Consider the following 17483-nt stretch of genomic DNA (forward strand, 5'->3'; position numbering starts at 1 on the left):
TACCCACTGGATGGGAGGCTGGGTTAGTGGCATAACCAGTCTGGACATTGTAGAGTAAAGAAAAATCTCTTGCCTCTGGCAGGAATCAAACCCCGACTGTCCAGCCCATACCGTCACTATATCAACTGAGCTATCCAAGCTCCATGCAAATTATTGCAAGTCCATATCAAACTGCAGTGTGGCCAAACTGTATAATGGCAGCAGTACACTGAATCGCTTTACAACCTCTCTTAAACTTACAGTTCGGTATAAGCTGTTCTGTACAGTCACACAAAATTCATTACATTATCTGAAAACAAGTTAAATCTCATGACTTAATGAACTGCCAAACTTGTGCAAGGATGCAACGATATATTAAATGATTCTATAGGAGATTCTAAAGGGTTCTGACGATGGTGGATGACACACAGAATTACTGGGTTTTTGGACTTTTGCCATTTCTGGAATTCTAGGTAATAGAGGACATGACATTTTGGAAACTCGATCTGTTTCCATCTTCAGGTGAGAAAGGAAGACACCTACTCAGTTGGGCCCCTTAGAAAGAGCTAATCTCAATCATTGGATTCTATAGGAATCGGTGATATCTCGTAGAGCAGGTCATGACACCCAGCTTGGGAAACTATGCCTTATATGAATAAAAGCGAATGGCTATTACATAAATGAAGCAATTAAATCACAAACTAATTCATGTCTACAAATGGAAGTGTTTACATAATGATACTGCCATATAAGAAAAAGTAGTAAGAATATCAAATTCAGTGAAGGGAAGATACACAATTCTGTTATATAGAATTCTATTGTGTGATGTCATGTGTTAATACTACCAATCAGAAGTAACTGAAATAAAATATAAAAGGGTAACTGCTTAATTTGCACTCAGGTGTACAGAAGTAGGACAGGACTGTATGTGGGTGTAGCATAAGTGTTATTGTACTGCAATGAAGCAAGCCTGACCAGTGTTGCAGTGGACATCAACAGCAGCAGAACACACAAAGTGAACAGTGGTATACCTGACTGGGGAACACGTTTCTTTAAAGAAACTACAAAACTACAGCAATATAACAGCAAGAAAATTGTGATAAATTACAGTCATTCACACTTATTCCTAACCTTTCTAAGTTTCTTTTCGCCTCCTAAATGGGAAAAATCTGATATGTGTCTGCTAGTTTAAAGTGAATATGCTCAAAATAGTAAGCAACTATTGAGGTATTAATTAGAGACCTTATTAAATTGCTGATTAACGGTGAACACAAAACAGTACAGCAGTTTAAAATATCTTCTGCAAGAATATATCTGACTTCAGGTAAGAAAATTACTCTTATTTTATTAGCTTCTTGCAGATCAAATAGCTGTCAAAGGCAGCTAGTTCAGTGGCCTCAAGCAGTGAATTCATAAATATGCTGTAATTCCTTCATGCATGTTACAGTTCTTTTGTTGTGGTTTAATTTAGAACACCATTTGTACTAGGCAACACAGGTCTAAATGGTAGGATGACTGATGAATTGGAAAGGCTGTAGAAGGAATGAGTCATACCATGATTGAAATACTATCCCAGAATTTTCCTGCAGGGACTGAGGAAAACCATGAGAAACCTCAGCCAGAATAGCCAGTGTCCTGGCCAAAAGTAGAACTGATCATCTCCCAAATGTGATCTAAAAGTGTTACCGCTACACTAACCCACTTTGTATATATTCTTTGTGCTTCATTCTGTTTATGTTCATTCAGCTGAAGAGTCTTGTACTCTTCTCCAAGTATAATTAGAATGATCAAGTCAAGGAGGATGAGGTGGGCAGTGCATGTGGCACGAATGGGGGAGTCAAGGAATGCATATAGGATATTGGTGAGAAAGCCAGAAGGAAAGAGACCACTGGGAAGACCAAGGCATATGTGGGTGGACAATATTAAAATGGATCTTAGAGAGATAGGATGGGATGGTATGGATTGGATTGATCTGGTTCAGGATAGGTACCAGTGGAGGGCTCTTATGAACACGGTAATGAACCTTCGGGTTCCATAGAATGCTCGGAAATTTTTCAGCTGAAGAGTACAAACTGTTGATCTACTCATAATTTTCTCCAGAACTTCTATCATTTCTCTTATCTGAATATCATCCTGGGTAATTCTCGTCATGAGTCTACACATAGTGTGCTTTTGTAGAATACATCTTTGTTTGACCTCTTAAGAGATGACTGTTTTAAGTGGCAAATTATGAGTAAGTATTGCAGGTGCCTATGGATTTAGCCCTTCAAACTTATTCTCCACATTAATGTCACATTTAATGATCTGTATTACTCAATTTAGTCTGTCACAGAGGCAGTCCATGTGTACTGTAAAGTTTTGGGGTGGTCATATTGTATTATATTTTTTTATAATTACATAAACTATCTTATAGCCTTTGTCATCAAACATAGTTTTAATGCTGCAGGCACCAGGAGCTTAAGAAAACACACACACATGTAATCATGGGAGTACTAATTGCATGATCTTTCTAATAAGCTGAATTCATCTCACTCGGTTCATAAGTGTTAAGGGAAATGTGCCTGTATCTTTCATCCAGGAAATACAGCAAACAATTATAAATCAATTAGAAGCCAGGACAGCTCAGATGGTATAGGAACAGGCTATGGGCTGGACAACCAGGGTTGGATTCCTGACAGGGACAACATATTTCTTTCTTCTTCAAAGGGCTTAGCCCAGCTGTGGTGCCCACTCATCCTGCTATCCAAAGGGTACTGGGGACTCTTTCCCAGAAGGTAGAGCGGCCAGGGAGTGAAGCTGACCCCTCACCTAAATCTAGTTCCAAGGTCAAAAATGGTGGAACTATACTTCAAACCCCCCCTCTCATACATCTTCATGGCATAATCTAACCTTTACCTTTACCTTTACCATACTCATCATTATGAGAACTTCAAATCTAACATTCATATATTTCTTTGTAATCACCAGAAGGTTTTCCTGTATACTCTTTAGCAAAAAAATGCAGACTCAGATATAGCTGAACAAATCCACACATACAGTGATGCCTGTTAGGTGTTAAGTAAGCACTGATGTAACATAATTCCAGTCAGACTATGTGCTGACTTTCATTCATCTCATCAGCTGATATCTTGGATACTAACAATTGCAATAACATGGACTCTTAGAGTCCATTTACTTTCTGCATAGACTGCCTGAAAACATCATCTCATAATCTGTATATAAGTTTCATAATTTGGTGACAAGCTAAATAAGCCACACTGTTAAGGACCTCACACCATGAGTGTCCTAAAAATTAATACATTTATTTTATTTATTTGTGGTTTATTTACTGGTATTTTCATTAGCTGAGGCTATATATTATCAAATAGCGGAACAATTAGTCAATGATGATTCAAAAAGGATGTGGAAGGAAGTAGTCATGAGTTAATCTGGGGTACTATCTCTGCATTAGCCTGGAGGGACTGAGAGAGACCACAAATGGACTTCTCCATGCATCCCATTAACTGTTTCACAGTTCTGTTGATATTGAATACACGAGATTTCCATTGAAATCTGTTGGTTTAGTGTGACTTTTCAGCCACAGTAATCTGCATTGAAGCTTGATTTACAAAGGCATACCCCATTCACCATTTTGTAGGATCTTCTGAAATACAATATAGCAGATCTGAGCAATTTCAATTTACAGACATATTGTTCTATAATAAATCCTAGTTTGCATGAGACTATAAATTTATTTTTCCATGTATCATATAACCTTTCCACAGATTAATCTCATTTTCAAAAAAAAAAAGGCTTCCAATAATCTGAATTTCATTATTCCTACTTTTATGTATGCTTAATGCACTTCAAAGAATGCCATGGGTAATTTTGTGTATCACTGGGAAATTCTTCAGTTGCTGATAGATTGGTGGCTTCCTAACTAGGACTCAGCTATATGGAGTTGTTTAGTCAGTCAGTTAGATTATTATGGAGGATACCATTTTCAATCATCATAGCTTTTTGATGTAGGTTCATCAGTTCACACACAAACATTTTAAAGCTTTATTATTTCTGCTCATACTGTCATCCATGTAAAATACTATATACATATTTCTGTTTTGTTATGGAATCCTTCAAGCTTGATGTTGTTTAAGGCCAGAATATATGTAAGTGAAGTCTGTGTGTCAAAAAGGATAATTGAAAGTAAGTGAAGGAACCCAGGAAAACATTTACTTGATCCGAACACTGCTAAATGCAGTGTCTTAAAATCAAGATCTTATTTGCTGCAGAATGGATGTGGAAAGTAAGAATTGGATACAGAATTCTGGATGGGAACCTCTTGGGGAGCAGCCACTTAGAACATGTCAAAGAAAGGGATATTAAAATGAATCTTAGGGAAACTGAATGTGAAAATCAGAACCTGACTGAATTGCTAAAGATCAAAACCAATGACAGGCTTTGCTATTCTAGGGCTGTTCAATCTTCAGGGTATTTAACTGAAGAGGCATAGCACAGTTGGTATAATAAGTGGCCATGGGCTGGATGATTGAGGTGTCAGAGTTCAAGTCCCGGTAGGGTCAAGAATTTTCTCTTCTCCACGTCCTCCAGACCAGCTCTGAGGTCCACCCAACCTCCTATCCAATGGGCACTGGGGGCTTTTCCCCAGGCGGAAAGCTTTTGGGGCGTGAAGCTGATCTCTCAACTCAAGCTAGTGCCGAGGTCAAGGAAATATGAATCTATACATCCACTCTTCATACATCTTTATGGTGTAGTGCTTAATTACTTAAGCACAGGGACTACTTTATCTTACTTTGAAGAGTGATCTGGGTTTGTCCAGACTGGCTCTTACAGCTCTTCCTGAACTGAAGTCTTTGAAAATAAACTTTCAGATCAAAATTATTGAATTTAAGGAATAAATTATAGATAAATCATAACATTCTTTATGACTAGAAATTATGAGCCTTTAGAATCCTAAATGCATTAGGCAACTGTTAAGTATTATTAATATCTATTTTAGAACTTCAGCATTTGATCCAAAATAGTTTCATACCTCAACTAACCCGATGAAAAATTAAGTGGTTAGAAAAGATACACGCCAAGTTAGATTTCACTTTGAGTCTTATGCATCCCGTATGGTCAACCACATTTGAATTTGTTACTGACTGTACTGTTTTACGTCTTTTGTAAAATACTTTATACAACAGGCACAATATGGGACAGCTGTTGCTGTGGGTTATAATGTGGCTTCTTCAGCCATGGAACTCTGATGAAGCTGCACACATTGAAGTAAGAAAACTTCCCTTCAATCAGAGTAATTCATTGCCTGAGAGAATGTAAGTACAATATTTATTTGCTCACAGGATAGAGCGAAACTATGATAAATGTGTTAGAGTTTAAGTTCGCAAAACACCGATCATGAAGGGTACTGTTTTCTGTGATGTGATGCTGTGTATTGTATTCTACTGTCATGGGGGGTAGGACTTACAGTCACCCCAATCACTCAGACCAATGCTAGGTTCACTGTGCACCCGCAGTCTTGCCAGGGCACATCAAATTGCCCTGAGTGTAATGCTACAGGCAGAACCATTCAGACTGGGGCCCTCCTGATGTCTATGGGCTCTAATCATGCAGAAACAAGATTTCTGTTGTGTGATCCAGTGCTGGGCACCAACAAAATACATGGTAGAAAGATTATTCCTCCTGTCCACAGTTCCTGTGCGTGATGCTTTCCAAGAGGCTGAGATATTCTGGTGTCATCACAATGTACATTGGCCAGTTAACAGCTCTGTTACCAGCCTATGGTGTTTCATGTCCAATGCCACAGAGTAGCTCCTTCTGATAACTGTTGCTAGGGATATCTGCCATGACCCACAAAGCCCTGCACATAGGGGGAAAGTTAAATATAGTGAGAGGTTGCCTTTGTGTCTCAATGGAACTGTTCACTACAGTGCCCCTTCAGTTTCATGCATGGCAGGTCATATCCTACCTCAGGGCATTACCACCCTTAGTCAGTCAAGCTGACCTGCTGGTTCCTGTGACATTGTGTAGGTTGGTAGAAGCTCAATTATGTTTCAGAGGAAAGTACTGCTTCCATCATTAGGGTCAAAGAATAACAAAAACAAGCGTCACTCTGTTTGCAGCTTGGTTTTGTAACCATTCAGTCTAATTGGAGGACTATTGTGTATTAATTATACGTATATTAAGATAATATCAAGTAAATACAAATAGATCTGGCAGATAGCCAACTCTTACACGCAGAAGGGACATAGTTCAAGTTTTGCTATGTGGACAGGAAGTAACATCTCGTACTTTCCTGGAATTCTGGCAGTTTCAGCAAAGTCGGAAAGTCTTTGAGAATTTGAGAGCTGACAGCTCGGAACAGCGAAAAGTGGGACGGCCGGAGCCTCATCCCATGATCGTAATGCATCAAGGGGCTGTCAACCTTAGCGTCAGGTCAGCATCTGCCAGAATCACATAGCAAAGCAACATGATTGGAAATTCAAAATTTAGGGAACCTCCTAGTTTGAAAACTTAACCAATGGCAAAAGTGGAGGAGTGGATTTCTCCTGGAGTCTGGGGTTCATGGACCTCAGGATTCAGAGAGAGTGCATTCCACCTCAAGGAGTCTTCATCCAACTTTCGGCCAAGTCGGACACAAAATTACAACTACGTCCCTTCCATAAAAGTATTATAAGTAAAGTTCTAAATAAGTGTTACTAATAGATTCATTTGTATTCAGTAAGCTGGAGGGAATTAAATGATTACTAAGTGCAACGGTCTAAAGAGGTGTGTGTGATTGTAGTGGAAGATTCTTCCTTCCCTGCCCGAGCCAGACCTGTATAAGACTCGGGATATGAACTCAGCTCTACCAGTTACCGAACAGAACCCAGATACTCCCGTCTTTACCTACTCGCGAGACACCTAAGGGTGTACAGGAAGCGAGCTCTTGCCTACCAGCTCCAACAACCACAATTCTCCTCCCTTCCCACCTAACTTCTCGACATCCACGAGAAGACGGAGGACGGTGATAAGTGGAGCACAACATGGCATCACATTTCAGAAGGCGGTGCTCTCTTTAATAAATGTACCCACACTGGCTCCCAGAAAATATTTCCTTGCTTGGTGGCAATGACGGCACTTCATGTCAAGAGTGATTATTTATTGTTGACAAATTCGAATCCTTTCGGCATTTGGCCAAATGGATTTCAAGAATGATGTATTCAATGATGTGACTTGTTCAAGTGTTACTGTTGTAGCAATTAAGAATGCAAAATAAAATGAATGATTGAATGAATTCATTACAATGTGGTTTTCTGACATGGCTCTTATGAAGTTCTGGAGGCATAGAACATTCCTATTTTTTCAAGCATCAAATTACAATCTTGCTGCATCTAACATAGTATCACACATACCTAATGTCTAATGCTGTACAACATAAAGTTTTAAAGGCAATTTCAATTAAATGGTTTGCTAACATTAGGTTAAAGGGTTACGGTTTTCAACTACTGTGGTATTAAAAAAATGGCCCAAACTTTTTGAACTGGAATTGGCATTATGATGTTGAAATGTTTTCATACATCTATGAAGAAGTTCTTCTGTAATATGCACCTTTGCTGCAATCAGTCCCATATGTTTGTGAAGAGTACTGTCTGGCACATAGTAACCAACATTTTGCAGGAACTTAGTGGATCCAATTTCTGAACTTTGTCTAAACATCTCTGAGCAAAACCACTTACTTATATTTATAATCTTTCTGTAAGTTCAGGCATATGTCCTCTGGATCATATTTTTTGAAAAATTGTGTAAATAGTATCTCTGAGTAAAAATTTTGCTACATAAATTTGTAATGTTCTTAATTAATTTGTTACTTTCCAGCCTACAACAGATTAATTCCACATCTGTTGACAATATAAGTTCAACATGGTTTCCAATTTCAAGTACAGCTAAGCACAGGTTTCAAAATACAAATGCAGCCCAAGATCGAGGAAAGAGAGAGACAGATACCAACCCGTCACATATAGCCGTTTTATACCCAGTGGACAGTAAGCGCAGAGAAGGACCACAGCGATCTAACAAGCACAAACGATGCCAAGGAAGAATCAGGAACGGAAAAGTACATCATAATTCTTTTCAAAAGGGAATTACCAGTTCCAACAACATGAAAAAGGATGATGATGTTAATTATTACAAATCAACATATCCTTCACTTACTGCTGACAGTGCAAATGAAAGGGATATAGGATTTAGAGTGGATAATGATGGTGTACCCAAAGTGAAACTCACTGCTGCAACTCAAGCTGTGGATAATGGTTGTGAGGCCAACACACCCCACTCATTTGCTGGTTACATACAGCAAGCATCTAATTCTGATGAAGGAAGGGGCGAAGGGGCTAGACTCCAACAGTTACTGACAGCAGGTAATGGGTATAGAGCTGGTAGTGACAGTTTAAAAGAACACCTAAAGAATAACAGAAGAGAACCAAAATTTAATAAACATAAATTCTGGAAACCATCAGAAGATAAAAATGGACAGGTCAACACTGAATATCAGAATGAAGGGAGTACAAAAACAAGCACTCAGATATCTTCCCATTTTTTGAGTGACTCCTATACAGACCCTAGCCTCCAAAATGGGCTGGGGAGACTGGGCCCTCTGATAGAATACCATTATCCACATGATGATACAAAATCAGTGTTTCAAAATCCTCCACTCAAGGAAAGAGTTTATCAAAATCCAACTCTATCAGCAAAAGACTTATTCAAAAACAACTACTTCCCACAGTCATCAATGTATCACAGTCATCAGCATGATAATGCACAAATTTTGGACTCAGAATTGTATGGTAACAGATATGAAAATATCTACTGGGAACCAGAAACACAAAGTGAGTACCAGGATGCACCAACAAATCTTGAATTGAAGCATAATATGAAGTCTATCACTGATTCTGAACCCTTTATAACAGGCCATGTCAGTGAAGATAATTTAAACAAAGATACTGGAATAAATGAAGACATAAGACACAATATGGTGGTTAGTGGTATGCCTTTGTATCCTTCAAGTGGTGATAGAAGACTGATGCAAGATCACTTTCTGTCCCAAAATGGCATAAACAATTCACCTTATATTCAAGGACCACCAAGCAACATGGAAAGATATCTTCCTGGCAAATCCTCTGGAGTACTGCAAGAAGATGCAGTATCAGTTCACAGCATGCCAGGTGCAAAAGATTCTTCCATACATTACAGTGAAAAACCTGCTGTGTCCAGTAAGAAACTGAAACTCTCATCATCTCAGGATGGAATGTGGAGAAAAGATTCAAGACTGACAACGGAAAATTCGATACTTTCATTGCCTACTGCCAGTCACAATATAATACCTAGCAATTTGCACAAGCATACACCCAAATTTCACAGTGATTTTGATGAAATGATAAATAACAGGGATAGTCAAAAGTTGAACAATGACATTGCGTCAACACATCAAGATGTACCTGTCACTTCTCACTACATTAGTCACAAAAATAAAATTCCTTCTGGTGAACTATCTTGCTTCACAGAAGTTAATGAACCAAAAGAAGGTTTACAGTTAAAGTACAAAAATGAGTACAGAACTTCACCACATAACTATGAAGTTCCACCGCTTACAAATGTGCCAACATGGGAAGGACCAATGACAGACCATTCAGAGTATACCCAGAGGGTCGCCAGTACCTCTCACTACAGAGATGAGGCAGGAAGATATTTCAGCAGTAATGGGAGAAATCCTGCCTTCAAAAATATACATTTTCCAACGTCAATATATCAGGTGACAGAACAAAACGAGGATTTGCCACCACATAAATATGTTCCCACATCACAATATTATCATGAAATGTCAACACCACCTAACAATATCAATATTGAAAATGTGGCTTTTCAAAGCAGAACAGAACCACAACTATTAAACAAAAGACCAACAAACAACAGACTAAAAGAAGGTACAAATAACATGAAAGTTTCAGTTTCTGAGGAAGGTCCCTATGATGAGTCTACTTTTATCTCAGAGATAAGTGATATCTCTAAATATTTACCTTCAGCATCTGAGCCAAGTTCATATGAAGCCAGAACTGGAATTCTCTGGGTACCTGAAGGAAAAGGAAGTGTGACAAGCTCTGCCAATCATGATGGCCGCTTCAATCTACAAACTAATTCACAAAAATCACAGCCTTCCTTTGATGTAGGTATGGTTTCAGACCAAACAAAAAGCGAATTTTCACGTATATTTCAGAACACCATAAATGATTTGCACTCTGTCCCTATTTCGTCTGTAACATCTTTGAAACATGCACATTTGGCATCTACACAAACAAGCTTAATCAATACGGAAACTAGGAGCAAATCTGAAGATATGCTCTTACCAGTCAACACCCTAGTACCCCAGTACACTGTAGAACCTGCAGAAGTTAAAGACACTTTAGCAGGAATTTATTCTGCAGCGACATATTCACCTCTTTTAACTACAGTTACTGTGGGAGCATATCTTCCTGGTTCATCTGAAGCTTATCCACAAATGGCAGTCTTGAATGGGTATAAGAATGCAAGGAATATGGGAGAGGATGTAGCCCCAACACTGCACTCAAATGGTGGTTACAAAAATACACTGCACAGTGTAACAGAAGCAGTAACTGCAGAACAAAATCACGATGTCTCGAACTCAGCTACAGAATTACCATATGAATTCAAGAAGCAATCCTTTCCAGAATCAGTTCAGTCTGACACAAATTTTGGGAAAGAAATGCAGGAAAAACCGGCTATAGAAAGTGAGCAATCAACAAGTGTCATGCCAAATTTGTACAAAATGAACGAGGTACAACACGCTGCACTCTCAACTGCAGACACATCTGACAATGATGCAAACACAGGAGACATAACTGAACAAACTAATTTGCATGCAACAGGGCTGCCGATAGATGAATTAAAAAATCAGATTGGTTCGGTCCCAATGAATACAAAATATGAACCAATTGCAAGAGATGAAGTCACACAAGGGCAGGACACAAATTACTCTGTGACCTCAATGACAGATTTACAGTCTGAACCACAATACATCCCTTTGTCAGATGTTGCAGACAAACTAGATGCCCATACAGCGATGGCTTCGACAGCAGCATCAGAGGTCTATAAGAACACAAATCCCAGAAAACTACTTGTGCCTGATAAAAGACCATCACCAGAAAATGAAGGAAATTATTACTTTCCTACTGCAACAGTTTCATTGCCAGAGACTGTGACAAACACAGTTTATATAAATGCTGAACCTCCTGAAATGTTAACACCAATACAGGAACAAATTTTACATCAAGTTTATTCTACCACAATCATGCCACCAGAGACAGAAGTCCATGTAACAACTAAGAAGACAGAATTAAAATTAATCCAAGTACCGGAAACAGCAATTAATTACAAAGGAAAGGTGCTCACACATACAGCAGGAGATGAACCAGTTGCCCCAAGGGACACAGGATTAGAGAGGGAGCAACGGGTTTTAGAAAAAGGGGCTGATTATGAGTCAGACAAACCAATACCTGCACATGAATTCTCTGAGGACCATGAAGAGCAAACAGATACACAAAAGGATGTTGAAAATATACTGAAGACAAAAAAGAATGAGAGAAATGACTTGAATATGATCCAAGTACCAGAAACAGCAATTAATTACAGAGCAGATGTACCCACACAGACAGTAGGATATGAACTAGTTACCCCACGGGATAAAGGACATGAGAGGGAGCAAATGATTTTAGGAAAGGGGGCTGATTATGAGTCAGACAAACCAAGAACTGCACACAAATTCTCTGAGAATTATAATGAGCAAACAAACACACAGAAGGATACAGAAAATATATTTATGACAAGAACAAATGATAAGACTGACTTTGAAATTGCTGAAGTACCAGAACCAGGAATTAATTACAAAGTGAAGGTGCCCATATACATAACGGGAGACAAACTTCTTACCTCAGCAAGGGGTAAAGGGCACGAAAGGGAGCAGCTGACTTTGGATGAGGGAGATGTTTACAAGTCAGACAAACGAATAACTACACACCAATTCTCTGACAACAACGAAGAGCAAATAAACACATACAAGGATTTTGAAGATACATTTACGACAAAGGCAATTGAAAACTATACAAGTCCAGGTATTCTGAAAGCTGAAACATATAAATTTACATTAGCAGAGACAACAACATTCCAGACTGTTGCAACACCCACAGCAATGAACGGAATAACAGTGACAAGTAGCCCTACAGAAAGATCAGACACTCCACAAAGCATGTACTTCACAATACAGGATGAAGATGGAAGAACGGGCAACATTAATAAGTATAATAATGATAAGGATCTTGTACAGAAGAATGACCCACAGTATCTACATACAGATGAGTACGATATTTCACACAGCAACCACCTCAGTACAACAGCACAAGAAAAACGCTATAACAATGAGCACACAGGAAGTCCTTCAAACATGGAATCTGACTTTGAAGATGCTGCACTTGATGTGAGGAATCAAAACGGTGCACACAAAGATGAAGAAGAAGAAAAAGGCTTACATGCATTTTATTTCACTGTTCCAACACTTGCACCTCAACAAAATGGAGTTACAAGTAACTACATACAACTTTATGAAACACAATTGGGAGAAAGTACTCAGTCACCTCCTGAAATACAGAATAAGCAAAATAATGTAATTCCTGATGAACAAAGTATGAATGGGTACACACCTCCATTGGAGATAACTGATCATGCAGAAATCCCTGCCTTGCAGCATCTTACTCTTGGGCTCCAGAACTCAGAGAGTTTTCTAACAAAAAATATTTCACTTGGGAAGATTGGAGATATGACAAAATCACTGCAGGATATTGTTAATTCTACAAAAAATATAAAAAAGCCACATCAGGACCAAGACTTCATTCCAGATCATAATGAACGACAATTATCTGACTCTCTTCAACCAGCTGTTTACGCAAGAAACAAGGAAGATACAGAATCTGAAACTAAAGATGCCAACCATGTTCCCTTTCACCAAGAAATATTATCACCCAGTTATAACAGACAACTTGTTCCTGAACATAATACAGACAGTTCCACATTACAGATCCAAAGTCAGTATAAGAATGCAGAAAGATATCACAGTTCATTACAACAGACAGCTGAACCTAAACATACACACAAAAACCACAACGAGGAATTTGATACTGCTACACAATACACATCACCACATCCTCTGACCGAAATAAAGGAACAAGAATGTTGTATACACTGTAATAACATTTTAATTAGTCAATCTAAAGACAGAGAAGATTATGTGAAAAAAGAGGGAAAAGGAAAATCAATACTTTTTCCACCTGATGATGTAACAGGAATATTGCCAGAATATATACAATCAAGAAATGGTATAGGAGGTTCAATGGAACCTGGAAGATCAGATGATTTGGGAGAAATTTTAAGAGATTATAAAAATCCTGAATATGTATCAAGAATTGTGACAAACAATGAAAAACCTGAAGGTGTAACAGAGGCCGCAAAAGAAAATAAGCCTGGTGTAATGAGAAACGGACAAGCAGGAGGTGTTCGAACAGAATATAATCAAATGGAAGAAGAACCAGACTACAAACAACCTGATGATCCAACAACACTACGGAGAGACTACAAGCAGCCTGAATATGAGTTACAGGTTGAATATACAACAGAGGACCACAAAGTTCTACAATCTGGAGTTGTGACAGAACAAACGATGACTCTTCAAGGTGAATCAAAAAGAACTAGAAATACACAAAACCTTTATACAACAAATGCAATAAAGGAATCTGGTGAAGATACTAGGAACACAATGAATACTTACAAAAAAACACTAATGTTCTTGCTGCAAAATAAAGAGAAGATACAATTATTACTGGATCTACCATACTCATATACAATGACTTCTACTCCTGCATTGCCCATAAGAAGAGAAATTCAGTCACGACTGAACAGAGAACCCACAGAAGACCAGGGACAAGTAATACCCATGAACTTAGCTTTCAAGAAAATTAAACCTTCCAATGTGGATTACAGTTCAATAGAAACTACTGATATAAACCTGGAACAACCAAAACATGTAAACATGGATTCTGTCAAGTCTCATGAGCTTTCTCCTGTGGAAAGTCTAGGAGGAAAAAACAGACAAGCAAAATTTTTGAAAGATATGCACACAGCTAAATCAGACAGATGTAAAACTACAAGCACCTTTAATGATGAACATAATTTAAGAAACCAAGAAACATTGCAACAACCATGTATATCAAGAAAAGAATACTCAAGTCCCACATTCATGGTACCTTCTGTAAACGTAGATAGATCAGACCGGCTACGCCAGAGGAACAAACAACCAAAACAAAAACTTGAATTGAAGCCAGGCATCAGGGATAGTGATGATACATGGGGTACATCTGTGAATCTAGCCCATCTGCCATCACAAAATAGCATGAGGACAGAGTGTTCTAATTGTGGGCCTTGGGCACTGCACAAAAATTACTTCTCTATGCCATCTGCTAGTCCCAGACTGGATCATCACTTGTTCCTTTCAGAGGATGAAAGCCTAAGTACTGTCCCCACTTCTAGTTATGAAACAAATATTAGCAGTGATCCAGAGTATGATTATGAAATGGACTCAAGTTTGGAGTCATATGAGATGGAACAAGATTCATCTCTGAATTTCCACAACCAACAGCACAGTAGAAATAAAAATGTTCAACGTTCAGATACTCTAAGTGAGAAAGGAATGACGCTACAGGAGGATATTATTGATTATGATGCTGAAGATAATCAAAGCCTCCCTGATGACTCCGAGTTAGATACTGGCTCACCTCAGCTATTCAAATTTTATATGTACAATGATGATAAAAGTTCACAACCAAAATCATACAACAAAAGAAAGTCAAATTCAAATCACAATGTAGGGTACATTCCTGAAGAAAGTTACCAAAAATTAATAAAAGATGATGTAGTTTCCACAAGGCCTGTGTCTACGGGAAACTGGAAGAAATATAAAGGATCGCCTGAAGGAATCATGCACCCCAAACCCTGTACATCCAAGAAAAGGAGCTATAAGACACATAAGCAACACTCACCAAATGAAGACAACATTAGAAGTTTCTCCTTGGGATTCAAGGAGAGGAAAATGAATAAAGGATACAATGATGACAATGCAGAAATAAGGCATTACAACTCTGGTAAAAGGAAATATGAGCAACCATCTGAATGGGAATTTCTGAACACAGAAAACAGGCAATCTTCACCATTTAGTGAGGCATATGATCAGTCCAAAGAACATTCAAGTCATGGAGACTGTAGTGAAGAAACTATTACACAAGCTTCTCCAGAGATAAGTTTAAAAAATGCCAATAAATTCATCGATGGTGACACAATTCGTACGTCTGTGAATGACCCCTCATACGACACTGAAGTTTCCAACAGGTATAATAATAATAATAATTATAAGAAAATATTGCCTTCAGTAAAAATGCAAAAGATTTCTAAAAATAATTACAAATATTCCAATGATTATGATTATCCTATTAAATATCATGAGCTATCAATGAAAGATAATGGTCAGCGATTTAATGATATTCACCAAACTATCCCTCAACATTTACTTCACCAGAATAACAATCGTATATTCCATCCGCCTGAAGATAACGACAATTCATGGGGTGATGCCTACCAAACAAACGTAAGTGATGAGAATAATGTAATAAGAAGAACAAGAAATGCAATGCAATACACAACAACAGGTTCACCACAAGAGAAAGAGAAGGATTTGTACCCACAATATCAGTCCAGAAGCTGTCAGTCTTATAACTGTGAAGGTGTTCTTGCATCTGAAGTAAAAATTGTGACAGCTATTCTAAAATGGCTGAACAATATGGTAACAGACATCAAGAAAACGTAACACACCAAACCAGGGTTACAACTGCAGATGAATACCGTAACAAGAGAATGGACTGAAGGAACAGAAAACAAACAGGGGTAATTCCATGGGGCGGAGTCCTCCTTGAGTAACTGACAGTTGCTCAACAAATTCCTAACCTTTGTGAAACCAAAGGTTTGTTCCTATGTTCAAAATTCTATCACTGGACCCCATCCAAGCCAGCTGAATCAAGTCCACACCCTCACATTCTATTTAAGATCTATTTTAATACTATCGTCTCATTCATGCCGCATCTCCCGAGCAATTTCTTCACTTCGGAGTCTTCTGAATAAAATTGTGTATGCATATGACATCTTCAATTATGTCATTTGCCTGATCAGTCTCATCCTCCTTCATTTAATCATCCTAGCAATAGTGAAAGACTGTTTGGAACTTATATGATGTTTATAATTTCCTGTTGCAGTCTCTACTTCTATGTACTTAACAATTTGCATGCTTGACCTTTGCTCAGTAACTGAAGGGGGGAGGGTGAGAGGGGATTGAAAATAGGTTTTCCACTACCCAATCTCTGAACTGACAGTCAAAGTGGATCTTTCAGGTGAGCCAGTTTCAGACTATGTGATTTTTGAGCACTGCATGGGTCAAGCTCATAGATTAGTGGCAGCAACTGCATTGGTACAATACTTTGTCCTGTAGCAACTATCTGTGATTAATGAATTTTTTGGTTAATAAATGTATTTTTATATTATGGTATCTGACTTTTGTCTTACAGCCTTATAATAAAGCCTGCATATGCATATCTTTCCTATGAAGTTTCATGAAAATTTATGAATTTAAAATTGTTTTATGGGAAACATGAACATGAATGCAAGGACACTCCATTCATGTATAATTTAGAGTATTTAAGAACATAAAGATAAGACTATTGTAGTTTTTCTTATGCCAATGCAACATATTTTGAGAAAATGAAACCTCCTGCTTATGCATCTGTCTATATCAAACAATTTCATAGACACAAAATCTTGATTCAAGAAATAAGAATCCCTGGATGATTAAAAGTGAATAAACACTGTCACTGGAAACTGACCTGGGTAAACAGATATTCTTAAAGAGAAAGAAATTACATGTTATAATGCCGTGCATGTTAAGTTTAGAGTTCTAATTTAATGAGGTGAACTAGGTACTTGTTTTGGCTTATGCACACCTACCTAGTCTGGTCATTTTCCAGCAGCAGAGTGTATTGCTATTTCTCATTCAGAAACTTCCTGTCAAACAAGCTAATCTAGCAGCAGTGTTTGAGAGGTACTGATTCAAATCTCAGTTCAGACACCAGCTGTCCTTACTGAGGTCTTCCTGTCTCTCTTGCAAATGTCAATACCTCAATTAGGCCACGACCACTTCCTTCCAAATATTTTACAGTTCATTATTCATCCTATCCTTTGATGCTATTTAGTCTCGATACTGATGATCTCATATCATGCCCCCCCCCCCCTCCCNGAAAGATTTTCTTTTCATAATACTCTCATTATGAAGCAATCTTTAATATAGGGAACTCAAGAAACAATAATTT

The 17483-nt window shown here is 38.1% G+C and overlaps 1 protein-coding gene across 1 annotated transcript; it reads left to right on the forward strand.

The window, feature by feature from the left end:
- Positions 1 to 490: 490 nt before the first annotated feature.
- On the forward strand, positions 491 to 16615 carry LOC111873699. Its single transcript, XM_023868632.2, has 3 exons — positions 491 to 1303; positions 5163 to 5291; positions 7834 to 16615. The coding sequence occupies exons 2-3, from the start codon at positions 5170 to 5172 to the stop codon at positions 15932 to 15934; spliced, it is 8223 nt and encodes a 2740-aa protein (XP_023724400.1). The 5' UTR covers positions 491 to 1303; positions 5163 to 5169; the 3' UTR covers positions 15935 to 16615.
- Positions 16616 to 17483: the final 868 nt, after the last annotated feature.

This window comes from Cryptotermes secundus, unplaced genomic scaffold, assembly GCF_002891405.2.
Source record: "Cryptotermes secundus unplaced genomic scaffold, Csec_1.0 scaffold8032, whole genome shotgun sequence".
Lineage (NCBI taxonomy): Eukaryota > Metazoa > Arthropoda > Insecta > Blattodea > Kalotermitidae > Cryptotermes > Cryptotermes secundus.

Coding starts and splice junctions, on each gene's coding strand:
- LOC111873699 (XM_023868632.2), top strand. CDS start 5,170: ATGGGACAGCTGTTGCTGTGGGTTATAATGTGGCTTCTTCAGCCATGG. Junction 5,292..7,833: donor AATTCATTGCCTGAGAGAAT/GTAAGTACAATA, acceptor GTTACTTTCCAG/CCTACAACAGATTAATTCCA.